This window comes from Cnephaeus nilssonii (assembly GCF_951640355.1).
Source record: "Cnephaeus nilssonii genome assembly, chromosome: 15".
Lineage (NCBI taxonomy): Eukaryota > Metazoa > Chordata > Mammalia > Chiroptera > Vespertilionidae > Cnephaeus > Cnephaeus nilssonii.
Window position 1 is genome coordinate 30162131 of NC_137086.1, and position 26820 is coordinate 30188950.

The following is a 26820-nucleotide window of genomic DNA, read 5'->3' on the forward strand; positions in this document are numbered from 1 at the left end:
CGTTTCATGGTTAGGGGCACATGCCTGGGTTGCGGGCTCATGCAGGAGGCAGCTGATCAGTGATTCTCTCTCATCAGTTCTATCCCTCTCCTTTCTCCTCTGAAATCAATATAAATATATTTTAAAAGTAAAGTAGTAGAGGTCCAGTTATAAATAGGAACTGAAAAGCCATTCTTTTGAACCCCATTGAAGAGAGAGTATCGTGCCTACCTTGGGAACCAAGTTTTGAGTACTGTAGTATTACTGCAGTGTGCTGATTACAAGAATGGTAAACACTTTGTGGTTAACCAAATCCGAGAGGCCTGTTGGTTGGAAAGGATATTAGAATTCCTGCAGCCCAGCTTCCTCCACGGTACGTGGTTCCCTCTGTGGCTGCCCTGTCGAAGGGTACACCCCCACCCTGCAGCAACCTCTGGTGATGCCGTGAACTCCCCGCTGTCTGGCCAGCCCTCTGCATTTTTGGAGAGCTCTGGTTGTTAGAAAGCGCCTTCTAACCCTGAGTCTCTATGAATGTGTTGCTCTCTGCCTGCCAAGGAGGCTGTGCCAGAGCCCACATGAGAACGCCTGAGGCCACTTAAAGATTGGTGCTGAGTGTTCCTTTAAGATTTTTCCCTGGGGTGGGGTGAGGTGGGGGGAGCGGTCTGGCTCCTGGGCTGGAAATCTCAAGACGTTATACAGACTGTCTGCCCCCTTCTGGACACTCTTGGGGGTTTTCTAACAACAAAGCCATCCAGGACTATGCTACCTTCTGCTGGTGCTTCATATTGAGCTTGCCACATTTTCAGTGGACTCCGGCCAATTTGCACTTTTTCTAACAGTGGGTAATTTAAAAAACTAAATGTAGGACCATATGTGTTCTTGAACAGTTTTTTTACTCTTCTTGGTCCAGGGTCCCCTACCTGTACGAAATTGACTTTCTGAGGTAGTGAGGACGGTACTGATGAGGCCCGGGATCTTGCCTCCCCACCCTTTAATTTTTGAGTTGGCACCCGGTGAATACGGCTGTTCAGCCAGCAACGAGAATTTGACTTGGGAAATTAGCCTCCATGATTTAGAAGTTTGAAATTGCCATTTGAAGTTTTTCCTTTGCTCAGTGAAGGAAGTTAAACATTCCAGTGTTTTAAATACAGTTTTTTTAGAAAAAGTAAAATGTAGATAAATCTTGATCATTTAGCAGTTAATGTCAGTTTTTGTTTGTTTTTCACTATTTACAGCTTTCACTTGAGCAAATTTACCACTGAATAAACTGGAAATATTTTTCTTCTTGATACAGCAGATTCAGTAGGGAAAGTGCCTATAAGATCCTTGAAAGGTGAGGAATTTTTAAGCATGAAGTTTATGAATTAAATATTTCCTTGTTTTCTTTGTGCTCGGCATTGTATCAAGGGATGCATTGATTTAAAATAAAATAATAATAAAAAAATAATAATAAACAATAAACAGAAATGCCTACCCCTGCCCAGTGTGGCCCAGTTGGTTGGGCATTTGTTCAGTGTACCAAAAAGTCGATGGTTCGATTCCAGGTCAGGGCACATGCCCGGGTTGGGGGCTCAATCCCTGGTAGGGAGTGTGCAGTAGGCAGCCAATTGATGTTTTGCTCTCACATTGATGTTTCTCTCTCGTCCTCTCCCTCTCTTTCTAAAAAATCAATTTAAAAATTTAAAAAAGAGAGAGAGAAATGCCTAATCATGGAGGTTATAGTCTACAAGGTGAGATAGTCATTTAACAAAAAATCACATGGGTAATTATTTAAGAACACTCCCTGAAGAAAAGAGACCAGCAAGAGCACCTAACAGGAGGCTCTGGGCTGGGGTGGGAGCGTGAGGAGAATCTTAACTAGAGAAAGGCCAACCTGGTTCTCGTTTATTGTCCTAATCTCTAAAATCACAAGTTATTGAGAGATAGCAGCTCCATTACTCAAGAGATTGGAAAGCCTTCCTTGATTACAGGAGCCTTTTTGGGATGGGGTTGGCATTCAGTGTCACAAAAGACGGCACTAAAATATCCAGCCACCACTGGGGTGCGCAACCCCTGCTTTTCTCTCTGCACAGAATCATAGAAGGCTAACAGAATTCGTTTCTCTCCAATGCTCTAAAATGCCCTACCATCCTAGTAATTCTTCACGGTGTTGCAGAGTTAGACCAAAAAAAAAAAAAAGAAGAAGAAGAAGAAAAGAAAAAGAAAGGCAACTTCTTTGAAAGCGCTTGGAGGCAGGAAAAACAAAGTTCATAGATACTTTGGAAAGCAGAAAATGGGTTTATAAATAACATATTTCAAGGAGATGAAAGTACAGGCTTGATTTTGGCCAGGCAAAGAGTTCAAAGATGAAGTCACATCACCAGGGAGCTTTTAAAGAACTGAGTGGTTTAGGTGTTCTAGTTCTTGTTCTTTTAAGCCTATTCCCCCCACCCCCATCCCCCCCCCCCCTGCTCGGAGGACGAGGACAGTTCCTGGTTTCCTCTGCTCTTGAACCTGATTGAGGACTTCAGCTAAGACCTCGTTTTCCTTTTGAAGTAAGTTGAGCAGTCTAGCGGGAGCCAGGCACATCGGAGTGGCAGGCCCACGCCCCGTAGTTGTGGGTAGGCTGTGCTTTATCCTGTGCCTTTCTGATAAGTTTGTGAAGTGTTGGGTCATTGGCTCAGTTGATTAGATGATGGTCTGGCCCTATGGTAGTGTTTGTATCTGGTCCCCTATGATGAGTGGGTGATCTGAGTTATGTATCCGAGGGCTCCTCTGTGATGCTAAACTTACGGCAATATATTCAACACTGGCTCATTTTTCTTGCAAATCGGTGCTTAAATACAGGGTGGGCCAAAAGTAGGTTTACAATTCAAATGGAAAATAATATAGTCATTAATTAATTATACAAGAGTAAACTCTGTGTTTTGCATAATCACAACTGTAAACCTACTTTCACCCCACCCTGTATTATGTAAAGCCGAAGTGAATCCCCACATTTACTTTAGCTCAGTGGTCGGCAAACTCATTAGTCAACAGAGCCAAATATCAACAATACTACGATTGAAATTTCTTTTGAGAGCCAAATTTTTTAAACTTAAACTTCTCCTAACGCCACTTCTTCAAAATAGACTCGCCCAGGCCGTGGTATTTTGTGGAAGAGCCACACTCAAGGGACCAAAGAGCCGCATGTGGCTCGAGAGCCACAGTTTGCCGACCACGGCTATAGCTGACCTTTGTTTTACCAGGCTTGATACGGAGCACCTTTAGGATCAAGCTTTTAAACAGAAATGCGCAGCATTCGAATTGGTTACAGCCTGATACATTGTTAAGTTGTAATTCAAAAATTTGTTTTGCAAATTGATCAAGTTTAAACAAATTCGATGTCTGATTGTATTAAAATGGTAACTATTTGAATGGTTTCTCTGGGACTGACTTCACTCTCCTTTTCAAGTACCATAGGCCAACCTTTACTCATTTTGTTTATTTGAAAGGTTACAGATTTCTAAGTAAGTTTGGGAAACCTTTACCAGGCATACAAAGGGGGAAGGCTTGCTACTCAAGGGTTAACCCAAGCAATTGGAGTTGTTTGAATTGCTGTCTGAGAAAATTTAATAGTATTGGAACCTTGGGACATTTGGAGATTATCAGAGAAGCCTAGGATTTAGATCATTTTGCAAAGGGGAATGGTTCTTAAAATATTACATATTAAGATAAATATGTTTATTCATCTCCAGTTTTATTGTGAAATTAGCGCTTACTCCATTCCTATCCAGATATGACCTGGCTTATTTTGCAACAGTTGAAAAGAAACTGCTTATAAAAATTCATCCTCTGCTAAATGAAATCCAGTGAAGAGGTGGTTGATCCTTGTGTAACAACTTGAGGCCCAGTGCACGAAATTTGTGCACGGGGGGGGGAGGGAGGGAGGGTGTCCCTCAGCCCAGCCTGCACCTTCTCCAATCTGGGACCCCTTGAAGGATATCCGATTGCCCTTTTAGGCCCCATTCTAGTAGGATGGGGCCTAAATGGGCAGTCAGACATTCTTCTCACAGTCCAGGACTGCTGGCTCCTAACCGCTCGCCTGCCTGATTGCCCCTAACCGCTTCTGCCTGCCAGCCTGATCATCCCATAACCACTCCCCTGCCAGCCTGATCGACGCCTAACTGCTCCCCTGCTGGCCCGATTGCCCCTAACTGCCCTCCCCTGCCGGACAGGTCACCCCTAACTGCCCTCCCCTGCTGGCCCCGTCACCCCTAACTGCCCTCCCCTGCCAGCCTGGTTCCCCCCAACTTCCCTCCCCTGCAGGCCTGGTTGCCCCCAACTGCTCTCCCCTGCAGGCCTGGTTGCCCCCAACTGCCCTCCCCTGCAGGCCTGGTCCCTCCCAACTGCCCTCCCCTCCTGGCCTGATCGCACACAACTGCCCTCCCCTGCTGGCCATCTTGTGTCCACATGGGGTCGGCCATCTTTGACTGCAGGGGGGCAGCCATCTTGTGTGTTGGGGTGACAGTCAATTTACATATCACTCTTTTACTAGGACTAGAGGCCTGGTGCACGAAATTCGTGATGGGGTATGGTCCCTAGGCCTGGCCTGCAATCAGGGCCATCTTTCCCAGCTGCTCGCAGCCGGCCCTGCCCCCCCACCACCACCCACCCCTGGTTCCCTGTTCGCCATCGTGTGATCGGAGCCTGCCGGCCGGGGAAAGGGACCAAGAGGTGGTCAGTGCGCCTCATAGTGACTGGTCCAGCGGTCGTTCTGGTCGTTCTGCCGTTAGGGTCAATTTGCATATTACCCTTTTATTACATAGGATGAGAATTTTACTGGGGTTCAGGAGACATGTTATTTAGGCAGAAAGAAGCATTGTGTTTTAGAGTTAGATTGCTCTGGAGTGCCACTGCTCCCACTGCCTACCCTTTCATTTCACAGCTGTGTGTAAGCATCTGCTGTGGCTTACGCGTGGTGCTGGTGATACAAAGATGACGAGAACAGAGAAGATCCTGGTTCTCATGGAGCTTAGTGTATACGTGTGTGAGCCTCATCCATCATTTCATGTAGTGTTGCTTTTCATACAAGTTTACTTTTTTTTTTTCATTAGATCATTATTCCTGGTATTTGAGATACACATTTTTACTTGATAGATTGGCAGAGAATTTAGGGACCGGCTGCTCTTGGAGTAAAAGTCAGCTTCCAAATAGAAAACACATTATTGCCTCTGTTGTTCAGGCACAAGCGATACTGATTTATGCAATTTTACAAAAAATAAGGCAGTGAAATGCCAAACAATGAAAGTTCAGGATTGGCATTTTGGTAGCAGTGCCATTAAATCTGTATTGTAATTTAAAACTACCAGGAAGTAAGGGTAAGACCAAAATGGTTATTGGCCATAAGATCAGTGTTAGATCTGCATTGAGTTAATGCTTTCAAGTTGAATTGCTTCTCCCTATAAGGAGAAAACAAAACAAAACAAGGATGGCCTTTAACTATCAGTTAGTTATGTGAAGATAGCCCTTAGTAGAAATCATTTAAAATTTTTTCGTTTGTTTCAAGGTAGGTTATTTTAAGATTTACTAGTATAGGTAGATGTTGGAAAAGCTTACCTTTCTCTCAAAATCTGTTTTCAAAGTAAACCTAGTTTTAAAATATTTTAGGGCTTACAGATTTATATTTGGAATCTAGATTGCATCATGCAAGGGTGGGGGGGAGAGAAATAAGATACTTTGTTAAACTTTTTATGTACAAATGGTAATGAAGATAAATAAGTATGCAGAATAGTAAGAATTTTCATTCAAGGCACTCAGTAAATCTGTTTATAATTTAACTGTTTTTTGTTCAGTTTACTCTAAAATAGAGGAAGATGCCCTGTTATTCCCCCTACATTATACTCTTATTGTAGAAATGTACTCTTGGTAATATAAATTCTTAAGCCATAGAGATAGGTTCTTTTTAATAGGTTGTTTTAAAATAAAATGAATTATAGTTAGTATATTTTTCTCTAGTGAAATCTTTAAAAATATTTTTCTTTATAGTAAGAGTTAATTTTGCTCCCCCAAACAGTGGAGCCTGTTATAACCTGCCCATGTTAAAAAATATTTCCCCCCCCCCACAACTTTGTTCATAAAACTAGAACCAGCCTTTCAGTGGCATCTTTCCTCTGTGTAGGAAAGAGGTCATTTCTGAATATTGCGAATGAAGGTGTCTTAGTCCATTTGGGATAGATACTGTGACAAAAATATCTATTTTCTCATGTATTGAAGAACCTTGAGTCCATTAGGTATTTTTCTCATATGGACCATTATATAAGTTATTGTGCCTCAAAATGTAGGCTAAGCTGTTCATTTAAAGCATGGGCTTTGGAGTCATACACATTGATGATGCACGAAATTCATGCAAGAGTAGGCATTCCTTCCCCCGGCTGCCAGCATCGGCTTCCCTCTGGCACCTGGGACCCAGGCTTCCCTCGCAGTCCCGGCTTCGTCTGGAAGGTCGCATGGAAGGATATCCAGTCTAATTAGCATATTGCACTTCTATTATTATAGATTAGAGTTTTCTTTGGCAGTTAGACTCATAAGCTCTGTACATTTTAAAGATTAGATTGAGTTCTTATGGTTCTGGGTTCAGTGACGATAAAGATATTATAGATGTAATTAAAGATATTATAGCAGTATGACGATTCAGTTGTTTAACTCTTGGGTATAGGCCCCAGTTTCCACATGCTAATAATTAAGATAGAAAACAAAATAAGTTGATTGAAACCTCAGGTATGGCAGTAATCCTAATAAATGTAGATGGATTATATTTGCCAACTATACGGCAGAGACTCTTCGATTAGATTTTAAAAAGAGACATACCTAAAATAAAATGACTCAAGAGATGAAATAATAGAATGGAAAAAATATACTAGGCAAATATTACTATCAATAAAAGTAGAACTAATGTGTGAATAGGGAGAAAATCGGGTATTTTATTATGTTGACCTACCACGAAGATAAAATAATTATGATTTTGAATGTATATGCAGGGAATTATAAAGAAAATCTGAAAAATTCACAATTAACATATTCTGATAAAACATACAAAAGTTACCACAGAGTATTTGAAGACCACCTTTGTTAATGAGATTTAATTACTAGGTCTCTGAGCGCCCTTCTCTTTTCAAACGGTCTGAATCCAGGAATTTTGGCCCGTTTGTACAGCTGTGTCATACTTTCTGTACAGTTGACATGTTCCTGTAAAACTGCAAGTAACCTAGAAAGTTTAAAAAGTGAATGATACTGTTAAACAATAACTTGCAAGGCCAAAAGTTTTTCTGAAGGAAAGGATTTATTGAACCATACGCTAGCCAGAAAAGGGACCAGGGCCTGGGGCGGGCAATCTAAGCCACCAGCAGCAGGGCTAGATGGAGAAGACACACACATCTGCATCCTAGGATTGATGGGGCTCTTTTATACAGTGAGTTTGGGGAAGAAAGATGGAAGTTGTTTTGAAAGACTTGGCTATAGATGAAGGGAGCGGGAGGGGGGGGGGTTGGGAGAAGATGAAGCAGGGCTAGTTCTGGCATAGGTGTACAGTGTCTAAGGAAGGAGTGTTTGCTGCTCTTGGGTTGTTGGTGTGCCATCGTTAGGAAAGCTCATGCAGTGGCGTCTGGTGGTCGGCTGTTCTCTAGGTAAGAGCTGAAATAGCCACGTCTTGTTTGTGAGCAGAGAACTTGGGATGTTTAGGGTGGTGTCTTGGGCCTTTGTGTGGAGCTAGCTCCATGAACCTGAGTCGCGGTAGGTTAGCCGAGTTCATTCATCGCCGTGGTTCTAGATGTGGCTTCTTGCAGAGAGTCCCCGTTACTGGCTGTTTTACAGACTCTGCAGGGTGCTTCCGCGAGCAGATTGCAAGCAGGGTGTGCCTCCCTTGCTTTCTGGCAACTGATAGTCGGAGGGTTGAGGCAGAACTCTGTCAGGTCTGTTTCTGGAAATTCTCAGGCACAAAGTTTGGTCCCTTAAAGGCCCTGAGCAGAACTTTTTTTCCTTCTTTTTCCAGATAACACACCAGCAGGTTCAGTGTATGCTTTTTCAAGTCTTTTATGAGTGAAGTGGGAGGGTTTTAAGTGTCTGCAGAGCATTTGGGTCTGTGAATTCTGCCAAAGTAATTGTTAGCATATGGCTTTCCTTCTGAAAAAAGAATTGGCAAATGTTAGTCACCTTTTAAAAAATTTTTTTAAATTTAATTTATGTGAGCCTTTCATTAAGATTGGGTATTAACGAAGTGTGTGTTTGTACATGTGTATTTGTGTTCCTGTCTGTTGCCTTAATCTCTGAAATCTGAGTAGTTCAGACAAAAAATAATTCTTTTTATAAATAAAAACTAAAGAGGGACACTTACATGTTAATATGTACAGGGAGAAGCACCTTATTCAATGTGTGTCCGTGTTCGTTAGCAGCCTCGTCTAACACATGACTGCTTGAAAAGCAAGTGCTCGCCAGGCCCATGTAGCTCCGAAGACTGCGTGTTTGGGGCTTTGTGATGGATGGAGATAGTGCCTGGGTGGTGGCTTGAATTGACATCCCTTTTTTGGCCTCACCTTCCAGTCCTCCATCTTTCACCCACCCAGCCGTCCCACAGATAAATAATTAGCAAGCACATAATGTTTTGAGGCACTCAGCTAGGAGATGAAAGAGATAAAGACAGTATGACTGGGACGTGATCCCAAGAGTCCGTGGCCTATTGACAATAAGTCAGTAGATGTTTAGTAATTATGAAACAGTCTTAGGAGGGTGAGTGATAGGTCAGAAGTATGTAAAGTGCCTGGAAGGGAGTGGAGTACCTGGGCGGGCTATCTGAGGTTGTCTCATTTAGACCAGGTGCTGGTGAGTGGGTAGGAGTGGCTTCCTGGTGGAGGTTGGATTTGAGTCGAGAGCTCTTCCAGGTAGTAGTTTTGGAGGCGAAACAAGGGCACAACCTTCCCCTCGGGAGCTAGAAGAGCTTGGGACAGGAACAGCGAGCTTAGGACAAGAGTATTGAGATGTGGCTGGAGAGCTGGGCAGGGCCCCCTCATGAAGAGTCTCATTCTGGACTCTGGCATTATTCTGAAGGCCTAGGGATTTATTGTTGGGAGGCATGACTATTGGTTGGTTTGGTCACAGGAATGAAATGAGAAAGGTCCCTCTGGTGGCAGTGTAGGGGAATGGATTAGGGGTTAAAATAAGAGGTGAGGTACACAGGAAGAAACTATGGCTTGAGCTAACTCAGAGGATTTTCAGGAGGTACAAGCAACCAGGGGGCCTGACAGAGGAAAAACAGGGCTTGTAAGGAGGAATTATGAGTTTCGTTTTAGACACTGACTTGATGATCCGTAGGAGACAACTGCACCTAGCCACCCAGGGAGCAGTAGTCAGCCCAGGGTAGGACCCAAAGACGGGGATAGGTAACGTCACCCAGGGATTCTGTAGAGTAATACAAGAGGGCAGAGGAGGGAAGCTTGGCGATAAATAAACTATAAAGAAAAACCCGTCGTCCTATGTGTGACACGGAAAATCTATTTGGGATCTTGGAAAGGAACAGAACAGATAAAGTGTTTTCTGTCTGGGCTTTGCCAGGGATTGACTTTCAGAATTGTAATTAATAAAGAGGACAACTAGTAGAACGCTCCAGTTTCTCTCCTGGTGGTTATGGCCTTGTGGTAGTAGCACATGCCAGAGCTGTAGGAACCTCTTTGCCTCATAAGTCTAGAATAATCGTTTCCTCATCCATTTCTGTCTTGGTCTGACAGAAATGAAATTACGTTCTTATTGAAGCAGAAAAATGATAAAGCTTTTGGAATTTCCTTTTTTTTGGAAAAATTATAGTTCATAGAACGTAGGATTAAAAAAGATATTTGAGGGAGGAGGCTTGGCTTGTTTTTACATATTCCTTATTTTTACACACACACACACACACACACACACACACACACCCAGGAGATGAAGAAGAGCAGCAAAGGTAGGTATGTACTTTTAACCTTCTTCTCGAAACCAAGCCCCCAAAAACATGGGTATTAGCCATAACACACCCAGGATATTATTGAATTGTATTTATTCAAGGATTATTTAATGAATTCCTGCCATGGTGATCAAGTTAGATGGACTCTGGACCATCACTGAGTCAGTGGAAGCAACGGAAACCCTTCTCTAGGAGAGATTGTGTTGCCTCATGCCAACCTTAAATAGTCCTCTTAAGATTTCCTAATGGCAGACCCATCAGGCAGAATTCCAGCATGGCCAGCCCTCCTCTCTTCTCTCCTGATCTTCCCACGGCCATTTGGGGAGTACAGATTGCTCCTTCACTGGCCCTTGGGGCACATGGCTGATAGCATCTTGGGAAGATGTAGCCCTTTATAGATAACCTTCGGGGGACACCTGTATGTGTGCTATAAACTGCCTTCACCGCTGGCGCAGCCTTGTTGAAATGGGTTGGAAGATAATGATGTTTGTAGCATATTGTTTTTCTGGACTCCGCACGCCGTGGGCACACTCACCTATCCATCTATGCCCGTTGCTTGACTCGGCCTGTTCCTTTACTCTCAGGTCACTCTGTTGTTGCTCTTGACTACCTAGAAGCACCCTTTCGCTCTTGCCCTGGTGGGGATGTGGGATGTTTTGCTTTGACAGTGCCCTGAAAATTTAGAAATGTTTCTGATATCCAAATTCTTAAACACTAGAGGGAAGCAATCAAATAAAAAGAATACCTTATAGCATCAATATTTCTTTTATGCACAGACTAGTAAGAAGTTTTTATTTTTTATTGATTTCAGGGAGAGAGAGAAACATCAATGATGAGAGAGAATCATTGATTGGCTGCCTCCTGCATGCTCCCTACTGGGATGGAGCCCTCAACTTGGGCATGTGACCTGACCGGGAATCGAACTGTGACCTCCTGGTTCATAGGTCGACACTCAACCACTGAGCCACGCCGGGCGGGCTAGTAAGAACTGTTGCTTCCCACACTCCTCTTTGTTTTAAAGCAGCATGGTGTTAACACCATTAAAAAGAATTCTTAGAAAAGAAATGTGCTTACCTTCTCTGAAGGACTTGTTTATAGCGTAAGGGAAAGGATTAACACTGGCTTACTGAGAAATTTGTGGAAAGTAGTTGGTGATTTTGGGGCTAAATCCGTGGTAGGAAAAGATTCATGGGGTGGGAAAGGATTGTGGTTGGGCTTCCTCAAGAGTCAGATGTGCTGAAGTCCCAGCACAGGTTGGTAGCTGCCCTGGAGGCTGAGGTGTGGCTTGTTCTCAGTGGTCAGCAGGTGGCACCAAATAGCCAAAACAAATCTGGACCCAAGTGGTTAGATTTCACCTTGGATTGGGTGAAAACACGGTCTGTGCTTTCAGAAATTGGGTATTAATAGTCCTTTCAAGCCCCGCCAGCGTGACTCAGTGGTTGAGCATTGACCTGTGAGCCAGGAGGCCATGGTTCTTCTATTCCCAGTCAGGGCACATGCCCGGGTTGTGGGTGCAGGCCCCAGTCGGGTGTGTGCAGGAGACAGCGAATCAATAATTCTCTCTCATCATTTTTGTTTCTATATCTCTCTCTCCCTCCCTCTCTGAAATCAATAAAAAATATATATACATTTAAAAAAATAGCACTTTCACAACTCCCCCCTCCCCCCCAGAGATAGTATCCTCCAAGGCTGAATTTTATGAAAGTCATTGGTAATAGTCAAGAAAATTAACCATCTCCAGGTTCAAATGACAGTACCAATTTTTTTTTGGAAGAGGGTTGTGACTGAATGTTAAGAGCAATTATAACATCACTCAGTAGAATATACTTAACTGACTTAGGTTTCTGAAATTTTTTGTGTTTTTATGAAATCTCATCAGTACATTGCTAATGTAGTTGTTAAAATTACTCTACTCATAGGTTTTTGTTGTTGGGATTGATTTTGTCTGCCTGGTGAGAATCCTGGATTTTACTCCCATCCAAGATGTTTCTGACTATTTGCGTTACAGATGTGTGGCTCAGTCCTAAGGTGGACACAGTGCTTTTTCCTTAGGAATATGTAGGGCCCATTGGCGAGGTTCTTGGATAGCTTGCAAGAAAACAGCTAATGACAAAAGGGTAGGCAGTTCTATGCTTGTGCCACCAATAATTATACTAGTTGAGGTACAGTTCATTTGTTTCAGCTTAATTTACTTACCGTGGAATCCTGGTTTCATGCTAGAACTTGAGGAAATCCACATTTCAAGCACAGTCAGAGAACTGTTTCATTCCAACACAGGTGGCTTTATTTTCTTTGCTTTGTGGCATATGTGAGGGGAGAAAATCAGCTCAAGTGATCATTTTGTGGTCGCTGGGTGGCGGCCTGGTTTTGTTTGTGCACAAACTCGAGTGATTGGGCCTGCTGACTCCGGTCCATGTGCATATTCTTGGTGCCCAGTGAATGAATGAGGCTTTCACTAAATGGGCATCCAGATATAAAATGTGATTTTAAAAAATCATTGAATCTTAAGATAGGGGAGTGGGCCAGGACTTTGGGGGACACCTTCCTACCAATAAAGGGATGGGGCATCTTTCTTTCTCCTCCTCTTAACTTACCTCGATAGCTTTGTGTATAAAACATGCAGGAATTTAACTGACCCTGTAAGGATTAAGAGCTCATCTTTGACTCCTAGAATGTGTTTTTCCTGCAGCACCGGGATTGATCTTCTTAAAAACATACATCCCGTGGTGCCTGTTATTAGCTTAAAATCCTGCAGTGCCTTCCACCACACAGAGGTTCACAGAGCCCTTTGTGGTCTGGTCCCGCCTGCCCGTCCAACCTCATCTCCTGGTGTCTCCCCGCTGCCCACCAGACAGACCCCAGACACACTGACCTCTTCATTCCTCCAGCAAGCCGTGCTCTTTCTCACCGTAGGGCCTTTACACAAGCTGTTTCTTTCGCCTGGAATGCTGTTCCTTTTGACCTGTTCCTTTCTGAGAGCTCAGTTTAAATAAACACCTACTCGGAGAGGCCTTCCCTGACCACCAGATCTAAAATATGTTCTCTCTCTTGTCATATCACTCCACTTTTATTTTATTTTCTTTCAACCGTCTTGCCTTTTGTTGTGTGCCTTTTATCTGGCTCCTCCTACTAAGATAAAAGCTTCAGGAGAGCCTGGTCCTTATCTTATTTACGATTATCTCTAGCTCTGGAACAGGCTGAGCACGTAGTGAGCCTTCAGTGCGTTCTGGTTCAGTGCCTGAATAATGTCAGTTTTGGAGCTGAATGAATTCCTCTTAATGCTCTGAGGGTACTGTAATAGAGTGAAGACGGCAGGGGGGCAGAAGTTTTGAGCCCCAAGTTCTCGTTTACCATTTATCCTTGTAAGACACTGTGGCCGTGCGTGGATCCCTGGGGAGTGGTACTGGTGTTGGTAGTAAGCATTCATAACAACACGGAAATGTAAATAATTGCACTTGTTACTTACTTACCTACTCTGTGCCTGGCACTGTGCTTGTTGTCATCCACTTACTAGTAACTACCTCATTTCATCTCGGGCACCAGTTTTCTGGCATGAAAATGAGATGGTGAGATGAAATGATGTGTCAGTTCTCTCACACAACATTTTGTGAATTCCCAGGAGAAGCTGAAATCGTTTAGCTTAGGGCGACGCACAATAGAAATCAGTGAGGTCGTGCAGAAGCCCCGAGAGGCTGTTCACCCAGTTCTGACAACACCTTAAAACTGCGAAGTTGAAACTTCAGAAAGAAGGAAGAAAACTCCATCATCTCAGGCAGTGCCCTCAGTAACCTGGAGAGTACCTTCCCTCGTTGGTGCTTGGGGAAACTCAGGCTCCGGTGTGAAGTACCTGGGCCTGGGTCACACACGCGCTCTGAGGCCGTGCGGAAGTCCAAACGCCGTTTCCATGGACTCCAGAGACCTGTTCTTGACACGTGTGAATTGTTTTCCCTTCTACTCACCTTTATCCCAGCAGGTGATGTGAGGACTCTGCACCCTGTAGACAACTAATGACGGGTTTTTTTCTCCCTTTTCTTTCCCTCAGAACGCTAAGAAGGAGCTGATGTGGAGGAGCAGCTGAGTCAGTTCAAGATGACGACCACAGTAGCCACCGACTACGACAACATTGAGATCCAACAGCAGTACAGCGATGTCAACAACCGCTGGGATGTGGACGACTGGGACAACGAGAACAGCTCTGCCAGGCTCTTCGAGCGCTCCCGCATCAAGGCTCTGGCAGGTAAGTCTTCTTCACAACCATCCCTGGGGCCCAGGATGCAGTCACCCACCCTGTCTCCCTTACAAGGTTGGCTCACTGCAACTTAAACCTGTCCCACTGGTGCAAGCTGGCCATTTCATAAGCCCCGTATTTGGAGAACTGTCAATCTCCGAGGCCAACACGATACAGAGCAGAGTGATTTTTAGAGCCGTTTAGAAAGAGCTGCCCGGGGATTTTAAGAGCTTGCTTATTTTCGATGCATCTTAATGTGTGAAAATAATGGAGCATAAATACAAAAACTAGCCTGTGTGCTTGGTTGACCTGACCTCTTACAGTAGACCACTCGATTGTTGAGTGACTCGGGTTGGTTAGGATCACATGCAAGGGTGTTAAATGTAAAAGCCCGTAGCTTCATCTTGTGAGGGCACATTTAATGCTGTGACAGGTTAAGTCTGCCGGGATGCGCTAACATTAGCAGGGATACATCCTGACGTAGTGATTTCTCACTCCCTTGCTGCGGTGGGAAACCGAGAACACACTTTCACCGTGGCCCTCGTTGGGGTGGGGAGCGTTTTGCCCTGAAAATCTGGAAAGGGTCTGTCACGTGAAAACTCGGCGGTGCTGAACACACGTAAACCAGGGGTCCCCGTGGAGTTTATGCAGGGCCTCCCTCCCGTCTGTACTTTGAGATTTCAAATAAAATGCTTTCCAAATGAGAAAAATGGGTTTATGTTTTTTTCCCCTAATGTCTTTAATTATGACAAGTAACTAAACCGTAGTCATGACTCAAACAGGTAAGTTTACTGTTAATTGTGACTAGAACTCACTCTTTTGTTACCTTTACAGTGTAAGCTAATTATGAGGCCTGTATAATTTAGAGTTCTCTGGATTGTAAGCAAAAGGAAACCTAACCCGAAGTGGTTTAAATGACAGAGAGAATGTATTGATCCAATAGTAGACAAATTGGCCTTGAGCAAGACTTCGTCCTGGACTTAAATGGTATGACCAGGACTAGTTTCTTTCTCCCCGGTTTTTGGCTTTACTTGCTAGTGTGGATGGATTCTCAGGCGGGCTCTAGGGACCCTGTAGTCTCAAGATAGCTGCCCGAGGCCCCAGGACCCAGATCTGTCTGTAAGGACATGCGGCCGAAGAACGGCACCTCTGCTTCCCCAGAACTCACACCCTGGTCCTGGGATCCGTCTCGCTGTCCTGATTGGTGAGGGCTTGGGTCACGTGCCTCTAAGAGTCTCTTCCACTGCAGTCAGAAGAGGATATGCCGACTGACACCAGCTAATCAGGATACACTCCTAGAGTGATGGGGGCTTGGGGGTGGGGTGGGGAGGGATCAGTCCCACTCAACTAGCTTGGCTAGAAAATTCAAAATATAACAGGAAGGAGGAAGAAAGAAAAGGACCTTGGGGAGGCAGCCAACTAAAAGCTATAGGAAAGCCATTCAGCTGCCTTCGGATAAGTTGCTTCTTGAGTGGCAGTGATGTAAAGGTCTTTCCTGAGCTTGCCTGATTTGAGGGCATAAATGAATGATTAACCAGATGGTCACTCTAGAATCAGAGCTTTATCTTCTAGCTTATTCATTAACATGGAACCTTATGGAAACCATGATCCTGGCTTATGCGAGTGGATTGATTTGTACTTTAATCTCTTACCTCTTCTTCTCCAATCTTCATTGGAACCTTTAGTTCAGTCTGATGTTGATGGCCGGTTATCGTTGACCATGAGTCACTTACTTTCTGGTCCCAGGCTATTATGTATTATCTGTGTATTTCTTGGCAAACTGCAGAGCGGCGTTCTTGCTCTTTGTGTCTGTTCTTTTCCACAGTTCCAGAGATGCCTAGCTGTCCTCAGTGTTGATCAGCTGTCTTTCCATTTCATGGGAGACCTTTCCATCTATGTTCTGTAGGTCCCTGAGCTACTACAGCTATGATAATAATAGTAAGCACTTAATATGGTACTTACTGTGTGTCAGCTATTCACAGTGCATTGCATATATTTTTCTTCAAGGACAGACTCAAGAAGTGGGGCTCTAGGAGGTACTCTGCCCACGTTTACACCCATCTGAGCCAGGTGCATGTTTGCTTAAGGGTGTCCATTTTTGGGAAGGAAGACAGGACTTGAATAACAACCATGTGAAGGAGATTATTATTATCTACAATGTATGGATGAGGAAACTGAGGCGTAGAGAAATTAAATAGCTTGCTTGCTCAAGGTCATACTGCTGGTAAATAAATGGCTGACGGCAGAATGGCACCAAGTGTACACTATTTTTCTGTATTCAGTAAAATACAAAATGAATCAAAGCTCATTGGTGTAGAGTAAGGAATTACCTACTTAGTGGGTAATTCAAGCATTTAAAAAATTAACTTGGCCCAGGCCGGTGTGGTTCACTGGTTAGAGCGTTGGTCCTCAAGGGTTCCATTCCTGGTCAGGGTGCGTGTGGGAGGCAACCAGTCATGTGCCTCTCTCACATCAGTGGTTTTCTCTCTCCCTCTTCCTTTCTTCTCCTCCCTCCATCCCCTAGACTCTCCCTTCCTCCCTCCCTTCCACTCTCTCTAAAAATCAATGAAAAAATATCCTTGGGTGAGGATTAAAAAAAAATTTTATTTGAAGGCTAAGGAATGCATCCTGCGATAGAGAAGTAGTCAAGAGTAAACTCAAAACATTATTGAAAAGAAAATGTGCTGCCTCTAGGTTAAATGACATTAACATTTTTGCTTTCACTAAATCCAGAAGATACCAGAAAACCCATCTGAATCATCTGTTATCAGAGGAAGTTATCTTTTTCTCTGACTTCCCAGTTCTGTGGAACAGGAAAAAGTCTAAATCTTACATGTGATAGCAGGAATCACATAACAGCCCCACAGGGTCTAGACCAGTGGTTCTAGAGTTGGAGTGGGCATCAGAACCATGTGGAGGTCTTGTGAAAGCACAGATTGCCGGGTTCACTCCCAGTTTCTGATGCAGGAAGCCCAGGATAGAGCTTGATAATCTGCATTTTTGACAGGTTCCCAGGTGATGCTGAGGTGGCGGTTCCGGGGAATCACATTTGAGGCCAGTACAGAGTGTTGATAGTTGCCTGGTCTGCTTCCTTGGGAGTCGGAGACCATTTCATCTGGACCCAGCTTGAAGTATAGGGAGAACTGAAGTGTCAACACCCAACGGAGTGACCTTTAGATGGGAGTGGTGTGGAATGCTGGCACTGATTTTAAGACAAGGGAAATAAATACCTTCCGGCCCCTCTAGGCAAGTCGTATATTGAGAAGTTTAGGGTGAGGGAGTGCTGTTGGAAGGTTTCTGTTACAGGCGGGTGTTCTGAAACGGGAGGTCTCCAGTTGGAGCAGTAGAATTGTGAATATCAAGTTTCCTGTCCCTCTAAGATCCTATATACAGGTTTAGTATTCTCTAGACTCCATTCTGAATTCCGAGGTGATTTACAAAAGACATGAACAGGAATTTAACTTTTTACAGTGCAGTGATCTTGTATTGATGGTGTAACCACCACCTTATCTTGTGTTCTTCACTCAGTGGCTTTACATGTCAGTATCCCTAAGGAAATAAGGCGAGGTAAACTACTTGCTACTTCATTTTCAGGAATTGCTTTTAACTATGGTATAATAAGAAATAAATGTTGTCTTTGTCCCCAATTCCTGGCACAGTGTGCTCTTAAAACCCTTGGAATTTTCTTGAATAGTTTAGTCATAAAGAGCCTCATTCATCACACCTGGATTTATGCTAATGAGGTGACTTAGGTTGAGACCCCCCACCCCTCCATAGCCTTAAGCAGACTGGACTGGCCACTGGAAACATCCAGGGATTGAAAGGTGGGAGTTTTCAGCCCTACCCACCAATCTGCAGGGAAGGTGGGGCTGGAGATTGAGTTTAACCACTGATGGCCAATGATTTCATCGATCATGCCTACATAATAAAAGCTCCCTAGCCGAAACCGGTTTGGCTCGGTGGATAGAGCGTTGGCCTGCGGACTGAAGGGTCCCAGGTTCGATTCCGGTCAAGGGCATGTACCTTGGTTGTGGGCACATCCCCAGTAGGGGGTGTGCAGGAGGCAGCTGATCGATGTCTCTCTCTCATCTATGTTTCTAACTCTCTATCTCTCTCCCTTCCTCTCTGTAAAAAATCAATAAAATATATTTAAAAAATAATAAATAAATAAATAAAAGCTCCCTAAAACCCCCTAAATGTGACCAGGTTTGGGGAGCTTCTGGGTTGGGGGACACACCCGTGTGCTGCTGAGAGAGTGGTGTGCCCTGAGAGGGGTGGAAGCTCTGCCCCCGGCCATAGAACCTCTTCCATTTGGCTGTTCCTGAGTTACACACTTTATAACCAAACAGCAGACATGAGTAAAATGTTGTCCTGAGTTTTGTGAGTTTGTTTTAGCAAATGATTGAATCTGATGAGGGGTTGTCATGGGAACCCCTGAATTGATAGCCACTCGGTCAGAAGTACAGTGGCCTGGGACTAGCGATGGCCTGGGACTGGGGACCGGCATCCGAAGTGGGATTAGTTTTGTGGGACAGATCCCTTTCCCTGTGGGGTTTGCCCCGACTGCTGGTCATTAGCGTCAGGGTTGAATTAACTCCAGGACACCCATTTGGTGTTCGGAGTATCGGACTCGGTGAGATATTTCACAGGGAAGGTGGCTTCTCTGGTGTAGTGGGTAACATGCCCATTTTATTTTTTAAAAAGTAGAAATCAGGCCTGTAATCACTTGTCAAGTGCCAGTTGGTCGTCACAAAGATGAAAGAGTCGAGCTGGCTCCCGTCCATTGCCCAGTGAGCGTTGAATCTTCCTGTTCTCCTTACACTTTTTTGCTTGAACATCTGACTCATCTCTCAGGCACTCATCACCCCTCCTGCTCCTTAGTAGTTGGAAACATCACAGGGAAATACCAAGTGGAATCGCAGGGAACGGAACTCTCCCCCATCTCCATAATCCACCTCGAGCCTCTCCTGCCGAAAACTGAAAACACCAGCTCTTTTTCCAAGTAGAGGAAAGCTTCATCGGAAAGCATTCCCCTCGCACAAGTTGGGTGACGAGGGAGCCTCTCAAATTTTCAGCTTGTGAACGTTCAGCACTTAGGCGTGCTTCAGGAAAAAATTAGTATTCATACTGACCATGGCCACATGTTCAAAAATTGTATCTGTACGAGGCTGGTGAGATACAGACTTGGGTCTGAACTTGAAAGGGCTACCATCTACAGTTGAGAAGGGAGATAAGAAGAGTGTTGGCCCATCACGTGTGTAGCATGGAGATCTCAGCATGCCGATGCAGCCTGGAGGTCGGCAGAGAGCTGCGCAGGGATGTTTATGCATTCTGTAAATGATTTCCCACACCCAGGGGCGGCAGGCCCACATTCCTGACCTCTGACCAAATTGCCTCAGTAGTGTCAGACCGGTGGTGATGAGAAAATAAGCTGGACTTTTGGGAAACCAGCATTTTATTTGAAATGAAACTAAAACCAAAAAAAACCCACTTTATTATGCAAAAGGTAGATGATGGGTGTTTATGGTTGTAGGTTATGTTTTGTGATTAGGAGAAGGAATTAGGAGAAGTAGGAAAAGGAGTCTTTTAAAAAGCGCCACATTGAGCTTGAAAATATTAATAAACTAAGTAGAATCAATATTTTTTCCATCGACACTCATAAACGGTGAATTTAAAAAGTTGGGAGGATATACGCCAAAATATTTAGTGTTTACTTCTGAATAATAAGAAATTTTTATTTCTAAAAAACAGTGCAATAGAGAGGTGGTAGGAGAAAACTTGTGTACAAGTGAGCATCAAAAAAAAGAAAAAAAGAAATTGGCCCCAGCTGGGTGGCTCAGTTGGTTGGAGCGTCACCCATACACCAAAAAGTTTGAGGATTCATTTTCTGGTCAGGGCACACACCTAGGTTGTGGGTTCGATCCCCAGTTGGGGCGCGTACACATCGATGTTTCTCTCTTTCTCTCTCTCTACCCCCATCTTCCCTTCTCTCTAAAATCAATAAACATATCCTCAGGTGAGGATTTAAAAAAAATAAATCAAAAACGAGATTCCTTTGGGAGTTGTCACTCATCAACATTTATGAGGTAAAATTTTGAGTAAGAGCCTTTCTACTAGGCTGTGGACATGGCAAAAGAAACTGACCTTGAGTTTATTTGATTATGGACAAGTGATAGCTATAGGAAAATGAGATAAAAGCACCCAATTGCATCTTTCACATTACATGTATAGAGTAAATAACAATTATCTGTGCCTGTATTTATAGGCCAGACTTCTTTGAACATAGGCATTTATTTGAGTGACCAAAAATTTTGATGGAGCATTTAATCAGCTAAAGCAGTGATTTACTTTATTTTTAAAAAATATTTTTTTATTGATTTCAGAGAGGAAGGGAGGGGGAGAGAGAGATAGAAACATCAATGGTGAGAGCGAATCTTTGATCGGCTGCCCCCTGTGTGCCCTACTAGGGATAGAGCCCCCAACCCTGGCATGTGCCCTGACCAGGAATCCAGCCTTCACCTCCTAGTTCATAGGTCAATGTTCAACCACTGAGCAACACTGGCCAGACCTGGCTTTAATATTTTTACGGTCTCCTATATAACATGGTGGTTTTACTTAGAAACTTTCCAGAATAAAACTGTCAATTCACATCAGCCACCCACCCCCTGTCAAAACAAATGTATATAAATGGTATGTTTGACTTTTTTCTAGTAATAGTACAGAACCAGTTTGCTATTGAATATGTAAAGAGATGTATAAAACATGGTCTGGAATTGTCTAAATAGGAAGATAAAACCTATTTACATGAAATATTAACTAAACATGTATGCAAATGCCAAGAAAGTACTATAGGCAATTATGCTCTAGTAATTGAGAGAAAAGTATTGGTCATAAGAGGGAGAAGAATTTTAACTGGATGAGTCGAGTAACATAAAGATCATTGGAACTTGGGTGGGGGAGGAGGGGAGAGAGAGAGAGAGACAGACAGACAGACAGACAGACAAGATAGACACGGGGGCTTGGACGTTGGAACCGCTGTAAACAGAAGAGGCCAGGCTGCAGGTCTCTGAGGACCCCTCATTAAAACAGAAAGTCAGCCCAGCCGGCCAGTGTGGCTCAGTGGCTGAGCATCAACCTAGGAACCAGGAGGTCACAGTTCGATTCCTAGTCAGGGCATACGCCCAGGTATCAGGCTTGATCCCCAGTAGGGGGCGTGCAGGAGGCAGCTGATCAATGATTCTCTCTCATCATTGATGTTTCTATCCCTCTCCTTCTCTCCCTTCCTCTCTGAAATCAATAAAAATATATTTAAAACAGAAAGTCAGCTTTCGGCTTCTGAAGATGATATATCACCTCAAGCTTGGACTCATTCCTCGAAAATTAGGCTAGGGTTTTTCATATTTACACATCCACAGCTCCACAGATGGAACACTTATGCCCCAAGGGAAATGCTTCTTGCATGATGGGGTGAATTTTCATAGTAGCATTAACAGGGATTTAATAGCTATCCATTATTTCCCTCATTCTTGAGGCTCTTTCCCTAAATTATGCATTATTTGGGATTATTTGTAAAAGAGGCATGGTCCCTAGTGCATTTTATTTATTTATTTATTTATTTATTTATTTATTTACTTACTTACTTACTAAATATATTTTTATTGATTTCAGGGAAGAAGGAAGGGGGAGAGAGAGATAGAAACAAAAACGATGAGAGAGAATCATTGATCAGCTGCCTCCTGCACGCCCCCTACTGGGGATAAAGCCACAACCCGGGCATGTGCCCGTGACTGGAATCAAACCCAGGACTTTGACTCCGCAGGCCGACCGACACTCTAGCCATTGAGCCAAGCCAGCTAGGGACCTCGTGCATTTTAAATACTCCACCCATTATTTGTGAAATCTGAATCCGAAAGAGCATTTCATATCAAAGAGGCTCATGAAAGCTATTGAGTAGAAAGTCTGTTTAGGTTGTTAAATGTAGTCCCAGATTATATCATCAATTTATTTTCTATGTACATATGACTTCAATAGTTCTCTGACCACAGGACGAAGGGATCTTTTCTTTCTTTTTTGGGTACAGTTTTCTTCCCTTCCCTCTCTCCTTACTGCAGTCAATGACCTCATCCCCACTTTTGAAATCAGTTACTGTTCTTACATTCCTCCAATTCTCTTCACACCTCCGCAGTGGCTGAAATCTCTCATTGGGTGAGGCCCAGGATCCTTGCTGGGAGAACCTGCCTACTATTCTCTCCTTCATTAAACCTCCTTCTTGCCCTCAGTCTTCTAGAGCCAAGTTCCATTCCTCAGTCACCTCAGAAAACCTCTCTTGACTCAACCTCAGCCTCTGTCTTAACTCCTCTTCCCACTTGACCAGAATAATTTCCTTAAGTTAGTCTTCCCTGAGGACCGCCAATCACCACTTCTATGAGAAAAATCCCATAAATGTAATGGTTGATTTGTGACTGAACTTAGGAAGATAACCTCTCTCTTGTTGGGGGCTGCTTGGGTAAGCAAAAGAGGGAAAACTTAAGATTTTTCTCCTCTCTTATTGTTTTCCTGGTCGTGTGTGTGTGTGTGTGTGTGTGTGTGTGTGTGTGTGTGTGTGTATCGACACAGATGTGTCCATCTGTCTGTCTCTTACATAATTTACATTACCATAAGATTTACCTCATAAAGTATACAATTGAGCAGATCTGAATATACTCAGAGAGTTGTGCAGTCACCACTAATTCCAGAACATTTTTATCACTTCCAAAAGAAATCCCATACTTGTTAGTCATGCCATACCTATTTGCATTTTCACCTCCCGCTAGTCCCAGGCAACCACTAGTATACTTTCTGACTTTGGATTTGCCTATTCTGGACATTTCATGTAAATAGAATCATACAATATCTTGTCTTTGGTGACTTGTTTCTTTCACTTAGTAAAATGTTGCTTTTTAAAAAATCCTCACCCAAGGACATGCTTTTATTGATTTTAGAGAGAGAGGAAGAGGGAGGGAGGGAAGAGGAGGAGGAGGAGGGGAGAGTTGCCTCCCACACATGCTCTAACTGGGGATCGAACCCACAATCTGGGCATGTGCCCTGACCAGGAATTGAACCTGTGACTTTTTGTACAGGACGATGCTCCTACCAACTGAACCACATTGGCCAGGGCAATAAAATATTTTTAAGGTTCATCCATGTTGTAGCATATATGAGTACCTCATTTCTCCCTCTGCTCTCTTACATAAATAATAGTGGTAGGTTAGTGAAAAATAACAGAAAATTCTGTGAACACTACCAACATCACAATACTATGATTTTTATTTGCCTGGGAACAGATGATAGGCCCCTTGTAGGCATCTAAAAGTACTGTAGACTTAGGAACTAGTTCCTTTACCCAGATATGGTCATAAAAAAAGCCCTACTGGCCGAAACCGGTTTGGCTCAGTGGATAGAGCGTCGGCCTGCGGACTGAAAGGTCCCAGGTTCGATTCCGGTCAAGGGCATGTACCTTGGTTGTGGGCACATCCCCAGTAGGGGTTGTGCAAGAGGCAGCTGATCAATGTTTCTCTATCATCGATGTTTCTAACTCTCTATCCCTCTCTCTTCCTCTCTGTGAAAAATCAATAAAATATATTTTTTTAAAAAAATCCTTACTGGTTGTGGGTGTTTGGTATCTCATATGGTCACATTTATTGCCTTCATTACACAGTTTTAACTCTTTTGCCAATTATCTACCAAAGTGGACCTGTGAGCAGGTACCAACAAAATATAATTTATATACAGGGAACTTATAAAGTCCTATACACTTAAAAAATAAAATATCCTATATAATAAAAGCCTAATATGCAAATTGACCGAACAGCCGAACAACTGGTCGCTATGATGCACACTGACCACCAGGGGGCAGATGCTCAATGCAGTAGCTGCCCCCGGCCTGCAGGCCCCAGGCCAGCCAAGGTGGGTGCCAGCGGGAGTGGGCCCCATTACCTCACCGGTCGCCCCACAGATCAGCCCTGATTGCCAGCCAGGCCTAGGGACCCTACCCATGCATGAATTTCATGCATTGGGCCTCTAGTGTCATAATAAGAACAGTGAGGTGGGGTGTGCAGGAATGTAAGAACCAGGCAGCTTTTCCTAGAACCACGTGGAGCTGTACCCGAAAAAGGGGGTGGGGTGATGGGTAGGTGACAATACTTAACAATAAATGCTCATGACACATTTTCAGGTGGACTGATGTTTTTGATTCAGACATAAGACTATTTTATTTTATTATTATTTTTTAAATATATATTTTATTGATTTTTTACAGAGAGGAAGAGAGAGGGATAGAGAGTTAGAAACATCGATGAGAGAGAAACATCGATCAGCTGCCTCTTGCACACCCCCATACTGGGGATGTGCCCACAACCAAGGTACATGCCCTTGACCGGAATCGAACCTAGGACCCTTGAGTCCGCAGGCCGATGCTCTATCCACTGAGCCAAACCGGTTTTGGCAATAAGACTATTTTATAAAATGGCAAGGTGATGTTCACCATTGACTAATTGCTTCCTTTAAAAGAATTAACCAATCATGTCCAACTCCCTTTGAGATCTTCGACAAAACAATTAACAAAGGGAAATAAACATTGGCCTCTCAGTCTTTAGAATGTGCCTCTAATAAGATACTTAGTTTATTCCTAAGTTATTAACTCATGAATTTGCTTGGCCATTTTGTGACTTGGAAGCAGTCTGTCCCATTTCTTCTTCTCGGGGCCTCAGGGACCAGTGCCCTTCTTAGAATGGGACAGGTTATTTAGGGTCATTCCAGGTTTTTTGGTTGTATGATGACATAAGTACCATGTTAGTGTTTTCCTTACCCACATGTAATCTATTTGGGGGAAATACACTGTGTGTATAAAACAAGCAATGAATGAGACAGTATTCTGTGTGGTGATACTTCTCAAAAACCCAAGTCTTAGCCATATTACTCTCTGGTTGATAAACATGTCCATTTTCTACAGTTAAGTAACCTTTAAGGGAATTTGCTGAGCTCTTGAGTTTTGACCTCTTTCCTGTGAATTTTCAGAGCCCTAAGGCAGTGACAGAATTGGATGATGGGCCATGTTATTGGGGGAGGCTGATACAAATTTTGCCACACAGGTTTAAATTTCTGCGGACTCCTTAGATTTGTTGAACATGTATGTGAAATTGCTTTATTAGCCACCTGTTTGTGTCTGTAGGCATCTTAAGAAACAGATGGACTGGAGTCAGGGAGACACTGTGCCATTTGCCAGGTCCCCAGGCCCTCCCTGCACTGCTTGCTACTTTCTGGATTGCCTGTAAATCTTCAGGAAACCCAGGCCCCTCTGCTGTCTCTAGCCTGAGTGCCCCCCCCCCCCCCCCGCCCACCCACCCATCTGCTCCATGGAGCCATCTCACATTGACATTTTCAAGAAACTTATTTGGCCTTTGCTATTCTGTATCCTATTCCCTTGAATCTTACTAGTTTCCTGTGTGTGCTCAGGGTGGGTATATCCATATTTTCTCTCTAGCTGATTGCTGAACTCCTTGAAGACAGTGACAATGAGTAATCTTTCTTTCAGCATTCCCTACAGCACCTCCCCTCAGCCTGAAAGCAGTTAGTACTTTAACATTGTACATTACAATGCAGTGCATTACAAAGAAGAAAAAACCCAAACACTACAGAAGTGGACAGTGAATGTTTCCCCTTCTCCAAACCCATCCCATCCCTACAGATAACTCCTTTTAAAAGTTTGATACGTATCTTTTGAGATATTTTCTGTGTACATTAATGAAAACACCTTTTTCCCCCTCCAATAATGAAGAGAAGCAGGACAAGTTTATTAGTAGAACCTGGAGTTTAACCTTTCTTCCACCGAAGAGCCTATTTTTATCTTAGGTTTTTATTCTTGCAGTATCTGATCTCCCTACCACAATGTTAACTTAATGTTTTTGTAAGCGTGGGACATGGTAAGCCCGTGCCAACCAGGACACCGCAGATGGGACATTCTTCATACCGTCCTCTCAGTTTGGTCCCAGCCTCCTTCTGTGCGGTGTCTGCCCCTAAGATTTTATGCCGGAGTCTTTCTCAGCATCTACCAGGGTTCAGGAATCTGGAAAAGGGGCTGTGCATAAATGGATTAAAGAGACGAGAGAAGAAATATGAATTTGGAAGGCATTTTGGAGGGCCAGAAGGAAACTTACTTCTAGTGACTAAGTTCCTTGAATCTCTGCATACAGCTTTTTATTCACACATCTTGCCCTCTAGCAAAGCAGATATACATATCAAAGGTAAGGTTTGGTAAACAATAAAAAGATTATCAGGTTGGGGGAACTGTTCCAGCAGCAGGCCATAATATATGCAGATTCTCAGCCCTGCTGAAGCTGTCCATCAGCCTTCTGATGAACTTCTCGCATTTATTATGCTACCTACTGGAATTTGCTTCCAGCAGTTTTACCCTTTTTGGTCAAAAGAGCTATAAAGATTTAACTGTCCGCTCTTTCTTCAACTCTCTGCAATGATTCTGGGCCTCTTCCCTCCTCTCCTTCCATGGATCCTATACATGCTTTTAGGGGAAGGGGCCACCTCTAACGGGGCACCCACTCCTAGGCCAGCCTGTGTTTTCCTGTGTGCCATCTTTAGCCTCAAGTGGATGCCAGCAGTTGGCATTTGATAA

The 26820-nt window shown here is 43.7% G+C and overlaps 1 protein-coding gene across 2 annotated transcripts in view; it reads left to right on the forward strand.

The window, feature by feature from the left end:
* SPTBN1 (spectrin beta, non-erythrocytic 1) overlaps positions 1-26820 on the forward strand; it is a 183788-nt gene that overhangs the window by 41952 nt on the left and 115016 nt on the right. For both annotated transcript variants that reach the window (XM_079792286.1, XM_079792287.1), the window contains exon 2: positions 13968-14162. In XM_079792286.1, the coding sequence (XP_079648412.1) occupies positions 14015-14162 (148 nt within the window). In that variant the 5' untranslated portion in view covers positions 13968-14014. The remainder of the gene's footprint in view (positions 1-13967; positions 14163-26820) is intronic.